We start from the raw sequence: 17353 nt of genomic DNA on the forward strand, positions 1-17353 counted from the left end.
CATGTCTTTGTGTGGGATTGTTTGTTGTAAGTGCTTGTGCACTTGTTTACTGGTGCGCGTCCGGTTTTTGTACCCATATTCTGTTCTATTTTTATTTAGTTGGTTTTTGGATTAAACTGCTCCGGCTACTACCTAGTTCTGCGTCTGACTTCCCTGCCACCAGTTACGCACCCCTTTACAGAATCCCACACCGGTAAAGGAGGTGCAGCGGTTTCTAGGGTTTGCCAATTACTACCGGAGCTTTATCCGGGGTTCTGGTCAGGTGGCGGCTCCCATTACCTCACTGCTGAACCGGTACGTTTGCAGTGGTCGGCTGAGGCGGACAGGCCTTTTGGTCACCTGAGGGCTCTGTTTACCTCGGCTCCCATGCTGGCTCATCCAGATCCCTCTTTGGCATTCATAGTGGAGTTGGACGCGTCCAAGGCTGGGATAGGAGCCGTGCTCTCTCAGCTCTCAGGTACGCCACCGAAGCTCCGCCCCTGTGCCTTCTTCTCGAGGAAGCTCAGCCCGGTGGAACGGAACTATGACGTGGGGGACCTGGAGCTGTTGGCTGTTGTCAAGGCTCTGAAGGCGTGGAGACATTGGCTTGAGGGGGCTAAACATCCTTTTCTCATCTGGACTGACCACCGCAATCTGGAGTACATCCGGGCGGCGAGGAGACTGAACCCTCGCCAGGCAAGGTGGGCCATGTTTTTCACCCGTTTTGTTTTCACCCTCTCTTACAGATCAGGTTCCCATAACGCCAAGGCAGACGCACTGTCCCGGCTGTATGACACAGAGGAGCGGCCCATGGATCCCACCCCCATACTCCCGGCCTCCTGCCTGGTGGCGCCGGTAGTGTGGGAGCTGGACGCGGACATTGAGCAGGCGCTACGTGCAGAGCCCACTCCCCTCCGGTGTCTCGCTGGGCATCTGTACGTTCCGTCTGCTGTCCGTGACCGGCTGATCTATTGGACCCACACATCACCCTTCTCTGGTCATCCAGGCATCGGTCGGACGGTGCGCCGTCTGAGTGGGAAGTACTGGTGGCCCACTTTGTCTAAGGACGGGAGGGTTTATGTTTCCTCCTGCTCGGTGTGCGCCCAGTGTAAGGCTCCTAGGCACCTGCCCAGAGGTAAGCTACACCCCTTACCCGTTCCACAACGGCCGTAGTCGCACGTGTCGGTGGATTTCCTTACTGATGTTCCTCCCTCACAGGGTAACATCACGATCCTGGTCGCTGTGGACCGTTTTTCGAAGTTCTGCTGTCTCTTCCCTCTGCCCGGTCTCCCTACGGCCCTACTGACTGCGGAGGCCTTGTTTACACACGTCTTCCGGCACTACGGGGTGCCTGAGGACATAGTGTCTGATAGGGGTCCCCAGTTCACTTTGAGGGTCTGGAGGGCGTTCATGGAACGTCTGGGGGTCTCGATCAGCCTTACCTCATGTTTTCACCCCGAGAGTAACGGGCAGGTGAAGAGAGTGAACCAGGATGTGGGTAGGTTTCTGAGGTATTATTGCCAGGACCGGCCGGGGGAGTGGGCGGCGTTCGTGCCCTGGGCAGAGATGGCCCAGAACTCGCTCTGCCACTCCTCCACTAACCTCTCCCCCTTCCAGTGTGTACTGGGGTATCAGCCGGCTCTGGCTCCTTGGTATCAGAGTCAGACCAAGGCTCCTGCGGTGGACAACTGGTTTCGGCACGCGGAGGAGACATGGGATGTTCACCTTCACCGCGCCGTGCTGTGCCAGAAAGCCAGTGCAGACCGTCACCGCAGTGAGGCCCCGGTGTTCGCACCGGGGGACTGGGTCTGGCTCTCGACCCAAAACCTACCCCTCCGCCTGCCCTGCCGGAAGCTGGGGCCGCAGTTTGTGGGGCCATTTAAAGTCCTGGGGAGATTGAACGAGGTTAGTTACAGATTACATCTTCCCCCCAATTACCGTATTAACCCCTCGTTCCATGTGTCTCTCCTCAGGCCTGTGGTGGCTGGCCCGCTCCAGGAGTGAGGTGCGGGAGGTTCCTCCGCCCCCTCTTGACATCGAGGGGGCCCCGGCGTATTCCGTTCGCTCCATACTGGACTCGAGGCGTCGGGCGAGGGGCCTTCAGTACCTCGTGGAGGGGGAGGGGTACGGTCCGGAGGAGAGATGCTGGGTTCCGGTGGAGGACGTGTTGGTCCCTTCAATGCTGCGGGAGTTCCACCGTCTCCATCCGGATTGCCCTGCACCTCGCCCGCTGGGTCTCCCCCGAGCCCAGTGTCGGCTCGCTGCTGGAGCCACGCGTCAAAGGGGGGTACTGTCACGGCTTCCGCCGAAGTCGGTCCCTCTTCTTGTTCGGGCGGTGTTCGGCGGTCGACGTCACCGGTCTTCTGGACATCACCGATCCACCTTTCATTTTCCATTTGTTTTGTCTTGTTTTCCAACAACCTGGTATACATTCCCTCATTACATGTTGTGTATTTAACCCTTTGTTCCCCCCCATGTCTGTGTGTGTAATTGTTTATTGTTGAGGTTGGCACACTTCTGGCTGGTTTGCGCCGGGTTTATTTTAATACCCATGCTTTGTGGCAGCCTGTACTTTGTATTTGTGTTTGTGTACTTTGTGCTGCCTCACTGGTTCGTTGGGCATTTGTTTTGTGACGCAGTTGCATTCTGTGCAAATGATTGCCTTAGTAAAGTGCTTTGTCCACTCATCTCTGCTCTCCTGCGCCTGACTTCGATGTACCAGCTTCAATCACCTCTTGACAGGTAGTCAGCTGGAACGCATTTCAATTAGCAAGTGTGCCTTGTTAAAAGTTAATTTGTGGAATTTCTTTCCTTAATGCATTTGAGCCAATCAGTTGTGACAAGGTAGGGGTGGTACACAGAAGATAGCCCTATTTGGTAAAAGACCAAGTCCATATTATGGTTAGAACAGCTCAAATAAGCAAAGAGAAACAGCAGTCCATCATTACTCTAAGACATGAAGGCCAATTTCAAGTCGCAAAAACAATAAAGCACTATGAAGAAACTGGCTCTCATGAGGACCGCCACAGGAAAGGAAGACCCAGAGTTACCTCTGATGAGGAGGATAAATTCATTAGAGTTAACTGCACCTCAGTTCGCAGCCCAAATAAATGCTTCACAGAGTTCAAGTAACAGACACATCTCAACATCAACTGTTCAGAGGAGACTGCGTGAATCAGGCCTTCATGGTCGATTTGCTGCAAAGAAACCAGTACTAAAAGGACACCAATAAGAAGAAAGACTTGCTTGGGCCAAGAAACACAAGCAATGGACATTAGACTGGTGGAAATCTGTCCTTTGGTCTGATGAGTCCAAATGTGAGACTTTTGGTTCCAACTGCCGTGTCTTTGTGAGACGCAGAGTAGGTGAACGGATGATTTCTGTATGTGTTGTTCCCACCGTGAAGCATGGAGGAGGAGGTGTGATGGTGTGGAGGCCAACAAGTGCTCAGCATATGTGTAAACTCCTTCAAGACAGTTGGAAAAGCATTCCTCATGAAGCTGGTGTGCAAAGAGTGTGCAAAGCTGTCATCAAGGCAAAGGGTGGCTACTTTGAATAACTTTTTTGGTTGCTACATGATTCCATATGTGTTATTTCATAGTTTTGATGTCTTCACTATTATTCTACAATGTAAAAATGAAGAAAAACCTTTGAATGAGTAGGTGTGTACAAACATTTGACTGGTACTGTATATCTTTTTTTTTTTTTTTTTTTTTACTGAATGTGTGTGTGCTTTTTCTCCCACCTTCCAGGGCCCTCCAGGACCACCAGGGAAGTCAGGCACACCAGGGAAGAGGGGTCCTCAGGTAAGCCTCTATTTCATCTCCCTGTCCCCAGTGTTGTTTGTTTGTTTGATTGTCTGTCTCCTCCACTCTGTTAGCCAAGCTGTTTCACCTCTCTCCTTATACATCTCCTCTACCTCTCTTCCCCTCTCCCCCTCCATCCCCAGGCCTGCTAACCTAACATAGAAATAACGGATCTCAGATCTCTGCTCTGAAATAGAGTTCTGTGGGTATAGTGATGGAACTGGTCATATAAGCAAATAAGATATGTTGACTAGTCAAATCAATATTCCTTGGCTTACTGTGTGCATTAGTGTCTGCTCAACATGGTCTTTTATGACGGTTGCTGCCACTGCATCAGAGGTCCAAACAAACACACACTAATCACCCCTCCCCCCCAGGGAGGTAAAGGGGCTCTGCTACTCAGACACACCACCGCACCCTTCGTATGCATTGCAGTCAGATTGACCCTAATAAGTGTAGGGCTGAGAGCGTTGACCTCGAACCCCCAGGCATAAACAGGAAAACTCAGATAAAGAGACCTTTGAAAAGACTACCTATCTGACAGGATGCCTAACAAAACCTCTAAACACAGAGGAATCTCAATGTGGGAGAGAGAGAGAGAGACTAGTTAATCCTGTGGTAATAACAACATATTTAACGGTTTTGGATAACATACAATGATGTATAATGCCAATCTACCAACGGGACACATCAGAGACCTTCTGTTCTCATATCAAGGATATACTCTGCTCTCGCTCATGTGAAAAACATGAGAGTGAGATGAGATGGGGGTGCAGAAAGAGAGAAGGGGTGTGGGTATAAAAAGAGAGACAAAGAGAGAGAGATTGAAATAGAGACACAGAGAGACCGGGAGAAATACTAGTTGACTCTTTGGTAATAACAACATATTTGGATAAGAGCGTCTGCTAAATGACGTAAATGTAAATGTAACTGTTTTTGATAACATACAATGATGTATAATGCCAGTCTACCAGGGGGCCACATCAGAGATCTTAACAAAAACACAATCACTTAATTGGGGCATCCAGAACTAGCTATATATATAGGTCACACTCACCTCAGCCACTGTGGAGACAGCTGCTTGTCTCTCCTCTGATTCATTTTACATCTCTTGCAAGTCCCATAAATGACAATGTGTAAAATACACATAATAAAAAAGTAGTATGTTTATGAACATCATATCAACTTTGCACATCACCATAACAACTGTGTCAATCCTATCAAAAGATGAGTACTCACATTTTGTGATACAGTGAAGTGGCACAGTGTTTCTTTCTTTTCTACATCGAGGTCTGTCAAGGTTCTGACAATTCTCCTACAGAAAAAATACATTTGGCATATTAGGATTGTGAGCATGTCCGTCCCAGAGAAAGCCACAATCGGCAATCTGTTCAGTGTTTTGGGCTAACTGGGTGACAGTTGCTAGCTACATTTTCAAGTCAGCTCGCCAGCGAATGAACTTGACTTAAACTAACGTTACCTCTAAATTACAAGATAATGTCCGTTAATTTCTTAACGGTAGCTAGCTAGCAATATGAACTTTGGCGCTTGTGCAGTGGAAACATGTTATATGCTAAACATGTGTATTCTAGCTAGCTAGCTAAGGTAGGTTGTTATCAAATGTTAACACTCACCGTAATTTCCATCTTGTCCAAGTGTATTTGTGAACTCCATCTCTGTCGTTCTTCTGTGTTAGTGGAACACTTTATTTTCGGCATAGTTAGTCTAATTCGTAACGACAATCCCTACCTTAGCTTTAGAGAGCTAGCTAGCGGCGCCTTTTTTGCCTATATTTTGCGAGTCCCTTTATTTACAGTGGGGGAAAAAAGTATTTGATCCCCTGCTGATTTTGTACTTTTGCCCACTTACAAAGAAATTATCAGTCTATAATTTTAATGGTAGGTTTATATGAACAGTGAGAGACAGAATAACAACAAAAAAATCCAGAAAAACGCATGTCAAAAATGTTATAAAATGATTTCCATTTTAATGAGGGAAATAAGTATTTGACCCTCTCTCAATCAGAAAGATTTCTGGCTCCCAGGTGTCTTTTATATAGGTAACGAGCTGAGATTAGGAGCACGCTCTTAAAGGGAGTGCTCCTAATCTCAGTTTGTTACCTGTATAAAAGACACCTGTCCACAGAAGCAATCAATCAATCAGACACCATCCCCACTGTCAAACATGGAGGTGGAAACATTATGCTTGGGGGTGTTTTTTTGCTACGGGGGCAGCGGTCTTAGGTGAATGGGGCTGAAATGGCTTGGGGGATCCCATGCTGGCTGACCAACAGTTTCACCCACCTGCTTCCAGAGATTCCTGCTCTTTCATCCTCTATGCTGACTCCAGCCCAGGGGTCTCTACCACATGTACTACAGCCGGCTCTGGTGTACAGGACATTACAAGGCTGCTTCTGACCTTTCTATGACAGATGCTGGGAGCTGATGCTGTTGCAGTCCATGTGGGGTCAAATGACATCAGGAGGGCTAGCTTGGAACATCTGAAAATTGATTTTAAAGAACTAATTCTAGCATTGAATGATTCCAAAATGTGGCCAATCATTTTAGACCCAGTACCATTCAGCAGGCTACTGGCATTGCACATCTGGCTAAAAGAATACTGTAGCTCTGTTGGAATCACTTTTATAGATATCTTTGGTTCAGATTGTCAGTCATCCTACCAGGGTAGTTACAAAATGCGCAGGAACGAAATCATCAACATGTACTGATCACATCTTTACTAATGCTGCAAAAATGTGCTTTAAAGCAGTATACAAATCCATTGGATGTAGTGATCACAATATAGTAGGCATATCTAGGAACACCAAAGTTCCAAAGGCTGGGCCTAATATAGTATATAAGAGGTCATACACTACGTTTTGTAGTGATTATAATGTTGATGTAAAGAATAGTTACATCAAGAATAGCTGGTCTGGTGTGTGTAATGAGGAGCAACCAGACACTGCAGAGTGAGTGTGGAAGAGGTTAAAAAATGATTGTTGTCTATCAACAATGACAAGCCTCTGAGGTCTTACAATCTGGATGGAAATTTACTGAGGATAATAACAGATGATATTGCCACTCCTATTTGCCATATCTTCAATTTAAGCCTACTAGAAAATGTGTGCCTTCAGGCCTGGAGGGAAGCAAAAGTCATTCCGCTACCCAAGAATAGTAAAGCCCCCTTTACTGGCTCAAATAGCCGACCAATCAGCCTGTTACCAACTCTCAGTAAACTTCTGGAAAAAATGGTGTTTGAACAAATTCAATTGAGCAAGTTGAGGTCACTAAGCTGCTTGGAGTAACCCTGGTTTTAAACTGTCATGGTTAAAGTGGATAAGAGCGTCTGCTAAATTACTTAAATGTAAATGTAAATGTAAAGCATATTGATACAATAGTAGCTAAGATTGGGAGAAGTCTGTCCATAATGAAGTGCTGCTCTGCCTTCTTAACACTATCAACAAGGCAGGTCCTACAAGCCCTAGTTTTGTCACACCTAGACTACTGTTCAATAGTGTGGTCAGGTGCCACAAAGAGGGTCTTAGGAAAATTGCATTTGGCTCAGAACAGGGCAGCAGGGCTGGCCCTTAATTAAAAGTACATAGAGCGCTAACGTTCATGATATGCATGTCAATCTCTCATGGCTCAAAGTGGATAGAGATTGACTTCATCACTGCTTGTTTTTGTAGACAAGCTGAATATACCGAACTGTCTGTTTAAACTACAAGCACAAAGCTTGGACACTCATGCATACCCCACAAGACATGCCACCAGAGGTCTCTTCACAATCCCCAAGTCCAGAACAGACTATGGGAGGTGCACAGCACTACATAGAGCCATAACTACATGAAACTGTATTTCACATCAGGTAACTGATGCAGCAGTATAATCAGGTAAAAAATACACCTTATGGAACAGCGGGGACTGTGAAGAGACACACACAAAAGGTACAGACACAAGCATACGCATACATTGTAATATTGTGGTTTTATCCATTTTGTATTGTACATTTTGTATTGTCGATATGTAGTCGTGTAATAATGTTATATGATGTACTGTTTATATTTTGTTTTAAATGTAATGTAAGAGCATTAATGTGTTTGGACCCAAGGAAGTGTGCTAATGGGGATCCCTAATAAATAAATAAAAAATATATATACTGCTCAAAAAAATAAAGGGAACACTTAAACAACACAATGTAACTCCAAGTCAATCGCACTTCTGTGAAATCAAACTGTCCACTTAGGAAGCAACACTGATTGACAGTACATTTCACATGCTTTTGTGCAAATGGAATAGACAACAGGTGGAAATTATAGGCAATAAGCAAGACACCCCCAATAAAGGAGATGTTCTGCAGGTGGTGACCATAGACCACTTCTCAGTTCCTATGCTTCCTGGCTGATGTTTTGGTCACTTTTAAATGCTGGCGGTGCTTTCACTCTAGTGGTAGCATGAGACGGAATCTACAACCCACACAAGTGGCTCAGGTAGTGCAGCTCATCCAGGATAGCACATCAATGCGAGCTGTGGCAAGAAGGTTTGCTGTGTCTGTCAGCGTAGTGTCCAGAGCATGGAGGCGCTACCAGGAGACAGGCCAGTACATCAGGAGACGTGGAGGAGGCCGTAGGAGGGCAACAACCCAGCAACAGGACCGCTACCTCCGCCTTTGTGCAAGGAGGAGCAGGAGGAGCACTGCCAGAGCCCTGCAAAATGACCTCCAGCAGGCCACAAATGTGCATGTGTCTGCTCAAATGGTCAGAAACAGACTCCATGAGGGTGGTATGAGGGCCCGACGTCCACAGGTGGGGGTTGTGCTTACAGCCCAACACCGTGCAGGACGTTTGGCATTTGCCAGAGAACACCAAGATTGGCAAATTCGCCACTGGCGCCCTGTGCTCTTCACAGATGAAAGCAGGTTCACACTGAGCACGTGACAGACGTGACAGAGTCTGGAGACGCCGTGGAGAACGTTCTGCTGCCTGCAACATCCTCCAGCATGACCGGTTTGGTGGTGGGTCAGTCATGGTGTGGGGTGGCATTTCTTAGGGGGGCCGCACAGCCCTCCATGTGCTCGTCAGAGGTAGCCTGACTGCCATTAGGTACCGAGATGAGATCCTCAGACCCCTTGTGAGACCATATGCTGGTGCGGTTGGCCCTGGGTTCCTCCTAATGCAAGACAATGCTAGACCTCAAGTGGCTGGAGTGTGTCAGCAGTTCCTGCAAGAGGAAAGCATTGATGCTATGGACTGGCCCGCCCGTTCCTCAGACCTGAATCCAATTGAGCACATCTGGGACATCATGTCTCGCTCCATCCACCAACGCCACATTGCAACACAGACTGTCCAGGAGTTGGCGGATGCTTTAGTCCAGGTCTGGGAGGAGATCCCTCAGGAGACCATCCGCCACCTCATCAGGAGCATGCCCAGGCGTTGTAGGGAGGTCACACAGGCACGTGGAGGCCACACACACTACTGAGCCTCATTTTGACTTGTTTTAAGGACATTACATCAAAGTTGGATCAGCCTGTAGTGTGGTTTTCCACTTTAATTTTGAGTGTGACTCCAAATCCAGACCTCCATGGGTTGATAAATTGGATTTCCATTGATTATTTTTCTGTGATTTTGCTGTCAGCACATTCAACTATGTAAAGAAAAAAGTATTTAATAAGATTATTTATTTCATTCAGATCTAGGATGTGTTGTTTAAGTGTTCCCTTTATTTTTTTGAGCAGTGTATATATACACACAAGCTTGACACACCTGTATTTGGGGAGTTTCTCCCATTCTTCTCTGAAGGTCCTCTCAAGCTCTGTCAGCTTAGATGGGGAGCGTCGCTGCACAGCTTTTTTCAGGTCACTCCAGAGATGTTAGATCGGGTTCAAGTCCGGGCTCTGACTGGGCCACTCAAGTACATTCATAGACTTCTCCCGAAGCGTTATCTTGGGTGTGTGCTTAGGGTCATTGTCCTGTTGGAAAGTGAACTTTCTCCCCAGTCTGAGGTCCTGAGCACTCTGGAGCATGTTTTCATCAAGAATCTCTCTGTACATTGCTCCGTTCAGCTTTCCCTCGATCCTGACTAGTCCCCTCCCAGTCCCTGCCGCTGACAAACATCCCACAGAATGATGCTGCCACGACTATGCTTCACTGTATGGATGGTGCAAGGTTTCCTCCAGATGTGAGTCTTGGAATTCAGGCCAAAGAGTTCAATCTCGGTTTCATCAAACCAGAGAATCTTGTTTCTCACTCTCTGAGTCCCTTAGGTGCCTTTTGGCAAACTTCAAGTGGTCTGTCATGTTCCTTTTACTGAGTAGTGGCTGCAGAGATGGTTGTCCATCTGGAAGGTTCTCCCATCTCACAGAGGAACTCTGGATCTCTGTCAGAGTTACCATCGGTTTCTTGGTCACCTCAGTTTGACTGGGCGACCAGCTCTAGGAAGAGTCTTGGTGGTTCCAAACTTTTTCCATTTAAGCATGATGCAGGCCACTGTGTTCATGGGGACCTTCAATGCTCCAAAAATGTTTTGGTACCCTTCCCCAGATCCCTGCCTCGACACAATCCTGTTTCGGAGCTCTACAGACAATTCCTTCGACCTAATGGCTTGGTTTTGTGCTGACAGGCACTGTCAACTGTGGGACCTTATATAGACAGGTGTGTGCCTTTCCAAATCATGTCCAATCAATTGAATTTACCCCAGGTGGACTCAAATCTAGTTGTAGAAACCTCTCAAGAATGGTCAATGGAAACAGGATGCACCAGAGCTCAATTCGAGTCTCATAGCAAACGGTCTGAATAATTATGTAAATAAGGTATTTTTCATAATCTCCTTTTTTATACACTCTGGACATGCTTTGTTAGTACCCAACTTGCTAACGACCATCAGGTCCTAATGGTCTGGTAGTCAGGGCTCTATTGTTCCTCTAACCACTCTGACATCAATGCAAATGCAGTAGAAAATCCTATCAAACACTTATCATCAAAAGCTCACCTCACTGTGATGATCAATTTGAAGAAAAGTTCAACAGCAGGTTGAAACTGAGTGGGAATCATGGTCATTGTGGATGATGTTTCAAAGCCTAACACAATGAAATGGACAGTGTTTTCTAAGGTGAGGATTCATTCAGAACACCCATACACATACAGTATTAGAGCTTATGCATACACAAAGGCTTATGAGCCCAAGCCTGAAAAGCAACTTGAATAAAACAATCATTCTAAATCGAAAATAATTTTACATATTAGTAAATACAAGATTAAGTAGAGAATAGTTTGATGGGTGAAAATATGATAACTTGGTGAGGGAACAGCTGTGCAGCCTGAGGCAAGGAGCAGAGTGTAAGTTCTTTTTGCTACTTTATCAAATCATCAACAGCCAATAGTCGCATCATGCAGCCCATATATGTTTTGATTTGTAAGACATTCTAAGGTTTGTATCAGTCACAACTAAAGTTGCCAAATAACTTTAAATCTAGCAAATAGGACTTGTTTTATGCTCAACATAGCCACTCCATATGCGCCCTCGCTCCAGAATGGGAAATATATCCTTTCTATTTTATTCAGATAAGTTCAATTATATTCTTGTTACTATAAAATCATATAATATAAAATAATGCCACGGGACTTATAAGCATATCTTGTCAGCTAAATTAATAACAAGCCTACAGCTTACGGCGTGGAGCATAGCCAGATGCTATACATACAGTAGGCCAATTTATATTCTGTTCTTTGGAAATACATTTTCACCATATCATAATGTTGTTTTATACCTGATTCAAATAAATAATATATTTATTGTGATGGTGTATATGAAATACATTTCACTTTCTTTTGCATGAAAATAACTGGCTGACAAAATGTCATGAACTCCACAGCTCTAGTCGGGGTGGTATGCAAGTTGGAGTGAGTCTACGGTAGGGCTGTGGCGATCATGGAAATGTGTCACATGGTGACTGTCAAGCAAATAACTGCTGGTCTCATGGTAATTGACCGTTAATTAACATTAACACGTTTAGCATATCCTAGCTTTCACGCATTGCCAACAAACCACTGATGCAGACCTTTGGAACATCTACAGTTTAAAAAGTCTAATAAATCCATGTAATTTAGCCTACACATCACAATAAATCCATGTATTTATTTTAGAAAGGTCTAAAGAAACATGATATGAAGAAAATGTAGTCTATTTCAGAAGAACAGAATAATAAACTCTGCGTTGTCCTTATGTTAGGCCCTTATCTGGCTATGACATATGGCTGTCGTTCATTAAGGAGACAAGATTTGCTTAGAATTCCGTGGCATTATTTTATATGATTTTAATTAAATTAATTATAATTTTATAACCTATAGAAATGTTACACAACATGAGCTCATGGGCTCTCATGAAGTGTTTGATTAGATTTTCGATCACATTTGCATTGATGTCGGAGTGATTAGAGGGCCATAGAGTGCTGAGTACCAGGCAGTTAGCAAGTTTGGTAGGCTACTAATGACCATCAGCAGCATCAGAGCTTGGAGAAGCCTAATTACCGTGACTAAACGGTCACGTGGAATTTGACTGCCGTCATGACTCGTAGAGTAACAGTGGTCTAGGACTGTATTGCCCTTAGGGGCAAAGGAGACGTGTTGATGGAAGTTGGGCATCACTTGTCCTAATGATGCCAAATTAAAATTAAAACAGCCCCCGGGTCCAGGTTTTCCTGCTTGTTTATAGCTTTGTGCAGTTCGTAAAGTGCCAGCTTGTTATTTTTCTTGTACTGTGGTGGAATGTATACAACATTCACGATAACAGCTGAAAATTCACTGGGAGCTAGAATATTGCAGTTACGAGAGTCCCGTTGGTATCAAATCCATGATCGGAGGTCATCATCTTATTATAAAGTGTTATTGGCCAATAGAATGGAGGGAAGAGGTAGCCAGTTTTCCCTTCACCTTAATCTCGCCAGTACTCCACCTCTCCTGCCTCTAACACATGCGTTTCCTCTTGGATACCACGAAAAATGGGTCGGAATTACAGAAAGAGTCCAGGGTAGATGACTCAAAGTTGAAGCCAGAATTTAGGTAACTAACTGCCGATCTGATGTTCAAAAGTTATTGCTGGTTCTAAGAAATTATAGCGGATACATTTTGTGAAAATAAAGTAAAAATAAATGGCAAAATTATCACAAAATAGAAAAGTTTGGTCTGAGCCATCATATTTTGTTAGTAATTCTTGTTTCTTCTTGTTAATTGTTGTTACTTTATACTGAACAACAATATAAACGCAACATGCAACAATTTCAATGATTTTACTGAGTTACAGTCAATCAGTCAATTAAATTAAATTCATTAGGCCCTAATCTATGGATTTCACATGACTGGACAGGGGTGCAGCAATGGATGGGCCTGGGAGGGCATACGCCCACCCACTGGGGAGCCAGGCCCAGCCAATCAGAAAGAGCCCTTTTGTGAGGAAAAACTCAGTCTCAGACTCCTCAGTTTCATCAGCTGTTCGGGTGGCTGGTCATAGACGATCCCGCAGGTGATGAAGCCAAATGTGGAGGTTCTGAGCTAGAGGGGTTACACGTGGTCTGCGATTGTGAGGCTGGTTGAACTTACTGCCAAATTCCCTAACACCACGTTAACATTAAATTCTCCGGCAACATCTCTGGTAGACATTCCTGCTGTCAGAATGCCAATTGCACACTCCCTTAAAACTTGAGACATCTGTGGCATTGTGTTGTGTGTCAAAACTGCACATTTTAGAGTGGCCTTTTATTGTCCCCAGCAGAAGGTGCACCTGTCTAAGGATCATACTGTTTAATCAGCTTCTTGATTTGCCACACCTGTCAGGTGGATGGATTATCTTGTCAAAGGAGAGATGATCACTAGCAGGTATATAAACGAATTTGTGCACAACATTGGAGAGAAATAAGCTTTTTGGGCATCTGGAAAATTTCGGAGATCTTTTTATTTCAGCTCATGAGACATTGGACCAACACTTTACATGATCAGGATATTTGAGGTATTATTGTTATTATTATAATATCCAAAATCGTATACTGGCGTTCTAATATTTTCCCTCTTTATAGGGTAAGAATACCACATTATTTATTTAGCTCTACAAGCTGGTGGATTTTGGCTTTAGAGAATGACTTTATGAAGCATGGCTTTAAAGCATTTCGGACCCTTGTCTCTCTCTGTGTGTGTGTGTTTGCCTGTATGTGTGTGTGTGTTTGTTTGTGTATTACGGTGGCGTGAGAGAGCAGAGGGGGCAAATGCAGTGAAAACTATTCCTGAGCCTCCAGAGGGTAAATTACACCTCTAGTCTGACGACTGTGGGCTCTGTAATTAAAAGGTGCCTTGGATCCTGCACACACACACACACACACACACACACACACACACACACACACACACACACACACAGGTCTGGTGTCAGTAATGACGCTTCCCCTTGTAGCGGGGAGGGCTTTTTTGGCACCAGTTCATACAGAATTACTTTTATATTGGCCAAATACAGTACATTCAAACTGTCTTTACAACATTTTGTATCAATTTAAACCATCTTTACTGCGTGCCCTATTAAAATATGACAGCCTGAAATATGTGCGATATTCTATACATTGTTTGGGTATCGGAAACAGGAAGGACGTTACCGTAATTTCCGGACTATTAAGTGCACCTGAATATAAGCCGCACCCACTGAATTTAAGAAAAGTATTCTTTTGAACATAAATAAGCCGCACATGTCTATAAGCCGCAGGTGCCTACCGGTACATTGAAAAAAATTTACTTTACACAGGCTTTAACGAAACACGGCTTGTAACAAAAATAAATAGGCTTTAACGAAACACGGCTTGTAACAAAAATAAATAGGCTTTAACGAAACACGGCTTGTAACAAAAAATAAAAAAATAGCAGTAAGCTTTAGTTGTCTTTTTGCACTGAGTCAATTCCTCACGCTGCTGTTTCCAACGTCTTATCATCGACTCATTAAGACCAAGCTCCCGTGCAGCAGCTCTTTTTCCATTTCCAACAGCCAGATCAATCGCCTTCAACTTGAAAGCTGCATCATATGCATTTCTCCGTGTCTTTGCCATGATGAGGGTGACAAAATGACTACCATAATCAGAATGATGGGAAGCTTGAGAGCGCTCTATTTAATCTAAACAGTTAACAAAAAAGTTGTTTGACTTTAACCTGTTCGGCAATTTCATTGGTCTAATGAAAGCTTCATGCCGCCAAAAAACTGAGCACGTCACAGAATGTGTTTTTTTTGGAGAAAAAAAAATTGAAAGCGGGAAAAATCCATATATTAGCCGCGTCATTGTTTAAGCCGCGAGGTTCAAAGCCTGAGAAAAAAGTTGCGGCTTATAGTCCGGAATTTATGGTAGTCTTTCACATTTAAAAACCAACTAAATGTATTTTACATTGAGGTTGAAAATATATACCGTGTGGTATTGTTAAAGGCCTACAGCTGAAGTAGAGGGCACTAGTAATATTTTTATACCTGAACGGTAGGTAGACACGGCCAGAACTTGAAACATTTGGACCTATTTGAACACTTTAAGTTTGTCCAGTTTTAGACCAAGTGCTAATCTTAGGGAGTAGGTTTCATTGTTACCAAAGTTACCACCGTTGACGCCCTGGCTCCCAGTTCAGAGGTTGCGGTTTTCCAGTCTTGTATCCCAGTAGCCTCTAGCTAGCTGCGTGCCCCGCCCTGGAATTGTCCTAATTCGACACCTGCCATGTGAGATGAGAGACAATAAGATGGCATGCATACAGTACCAACTGCAAGACTCATGTGCCAATGGCTAGAACCAATGGTGCCAACTAATACTACCAAAACTGAGTTGAACTGCTGGCCTATTTGAGGCATGTAATTCAACATTTGAAGGCTACACCACCCTTCCTGTAACAAGCCTCTAGCTAAAGAAAGGGCCTACCAACGGCAGCTAGACAATGACTCTGCGTGTGTGTGTGTGTGTGTCTGTGTGTGTGTGTGTGTGTGTGTGTGTGTGTGTGTGTGCGGAAAAAATTAGTGGACTCTGAATTATATCAGGTAGCAGACCTAGCTAGGCCACACACCCTTAGTGACTTGAAATCTCTTACTTTTATAAGAAAAGGGCACTGAGGCTCTCCCTGAAGGAATCAGAGATGGGATTTATGAGGTGACTGAGAGAGAAGAGAAAGAGGGGGGGTGTAGTATTATGTTTTCATTAGTCTCTCATGTCTGATTTAAACTTTGGCAAATGGGCTTTCATGACATATCAATTCCTGCCCAAACTAAATTAATTTCCCTTCATGGGACAAAGAATGACTTGACATGTGACTTTGGGGTGTGTGCTGGTCTAGTACTCTGAATCAATAACGTGTTCGCTGAATTGTCTTACTGTACCTCACCCCAGCGAAAGTCACTGACCCCACTCTGGAACCGGTTGTGACTCTTTTTCCAGCCACTACTTTTTTGCTGCAAATGGAATCCTCCATTTGCAGCAATTACAGCCTTGCAGACCTTTGGCATTCTAGTTGTCAATTTGTTGAGGCAATCTGAAGAGATTTCACCCCATGCTTCCTGAAGCACCTCTCACAAGTTGGATTGGCTTGATGGGCACATCTTATGTACCAGACGGTCCAGAGGTCGACCGATTCTGATTTTTCAACGCCGATACTGATACCGATTATTGGAGGGCCAAAAAGGCCGATACCGATTAATCGGACAATTTTTTTATTTATTTGTAATAATGACAATTACAACAATACTGAATGAACACTTATTTTAACTTAATATAATACATAAATACTATCAATTTAGCCTCAAATAAATAATGAAACATGTTCAATTTGGTTTAAATCATGCAAAAACAAAGTGTTGGAGAAGAAAGTAAAAGTGCAATATGTGCCATGTAAAAAAGCTAACGTTTAAGTTCCTTGCTCAGAACATGAGAGAACATATGAAAGCTGGTGGTTCCTTTTAACATGAGTCTTCAATATTCCCAGGTAAGAAGTTTTAGGTTGTAGTTATTATAGGAATTATAGGACTATTTCTCTCTATACGATTTGTATTTCATATACCTTTGACTATTGAATGTTCTTATAGGCACTTTAGTATTGCCAGTGTAACAGTATAGCTTCCGTCCCTCTCCTCGCTCCTACCTGGGCTCGAACCAGGAACACATCGACAACAGCCACACTCGAAGCAGCGTTACCCATGTAGAGCAAGGGGAACAACCACTCCCAAGTCTCAGAGCGAGTGATGTTTGAAACGCTATTAGTGTGCACCCGGCTAACTAGCTAGCCATTTCACATGGGTTACACCAGCCTAATCTCTGAGGTTGATAGGCTTGAAGTCATAAACAGCGCAATGCTTGAAGAATTGCTAAGAGCTGCTGGCAAATGCACGAAGGTGCTGTTTGAATGAACACTTACGAGCCTGCTGCTGCCTACCATCGCTCAGTCAGACTGCTCTATCAAATATCAAATCATAGACTTAATTCTAATATAATAACACACAGAAATACGAGCCTTTGGTCATTAATATGGTCGAACCCGGAAACTATCATTTCGAAAATGAAACGTTATTTATTTCATT

At 44.3% G+C, this 17353-nt stretch overlaps 1 protein-coding gene across 1 annotated transcript in view; it reads left to right on the forward strand.

Annotated features, from left to right (window-relative positions):
- Nucleotides 1–17353, forward strand: part of col27a1a (collagen, type XXVII, alpha 1a) — a 292078-nt gene that overhangs the window by 38164 nt on the left and 236561 nt on the right. The window contains exon 4 of the mRNA XM_029708455.1: nucleotides 3732–3785. Coding sequence (XP_029564315.1) covers nucleotides 3732–3785 — 54 coding nt within the window. The remainder of the gene's footprint in view (nucleotides 1–3731; nucleotides 3786–17353) is intronic.

The sequence above is a fragment of the Salmo trutta genome, chromosome 23, assembly GCF_901001165.1.
Source record: "Salmo trutta chromosome 23, fSalTru1.1, whole genome shotgun sequence".
Taxonomy (NCBI): domain Eukaryota; kingdom Metazoa; phylum Chordata; class Actinopteri; order Salmoniformes; family Salmonidae; genus Salmo; species Salmo trutta.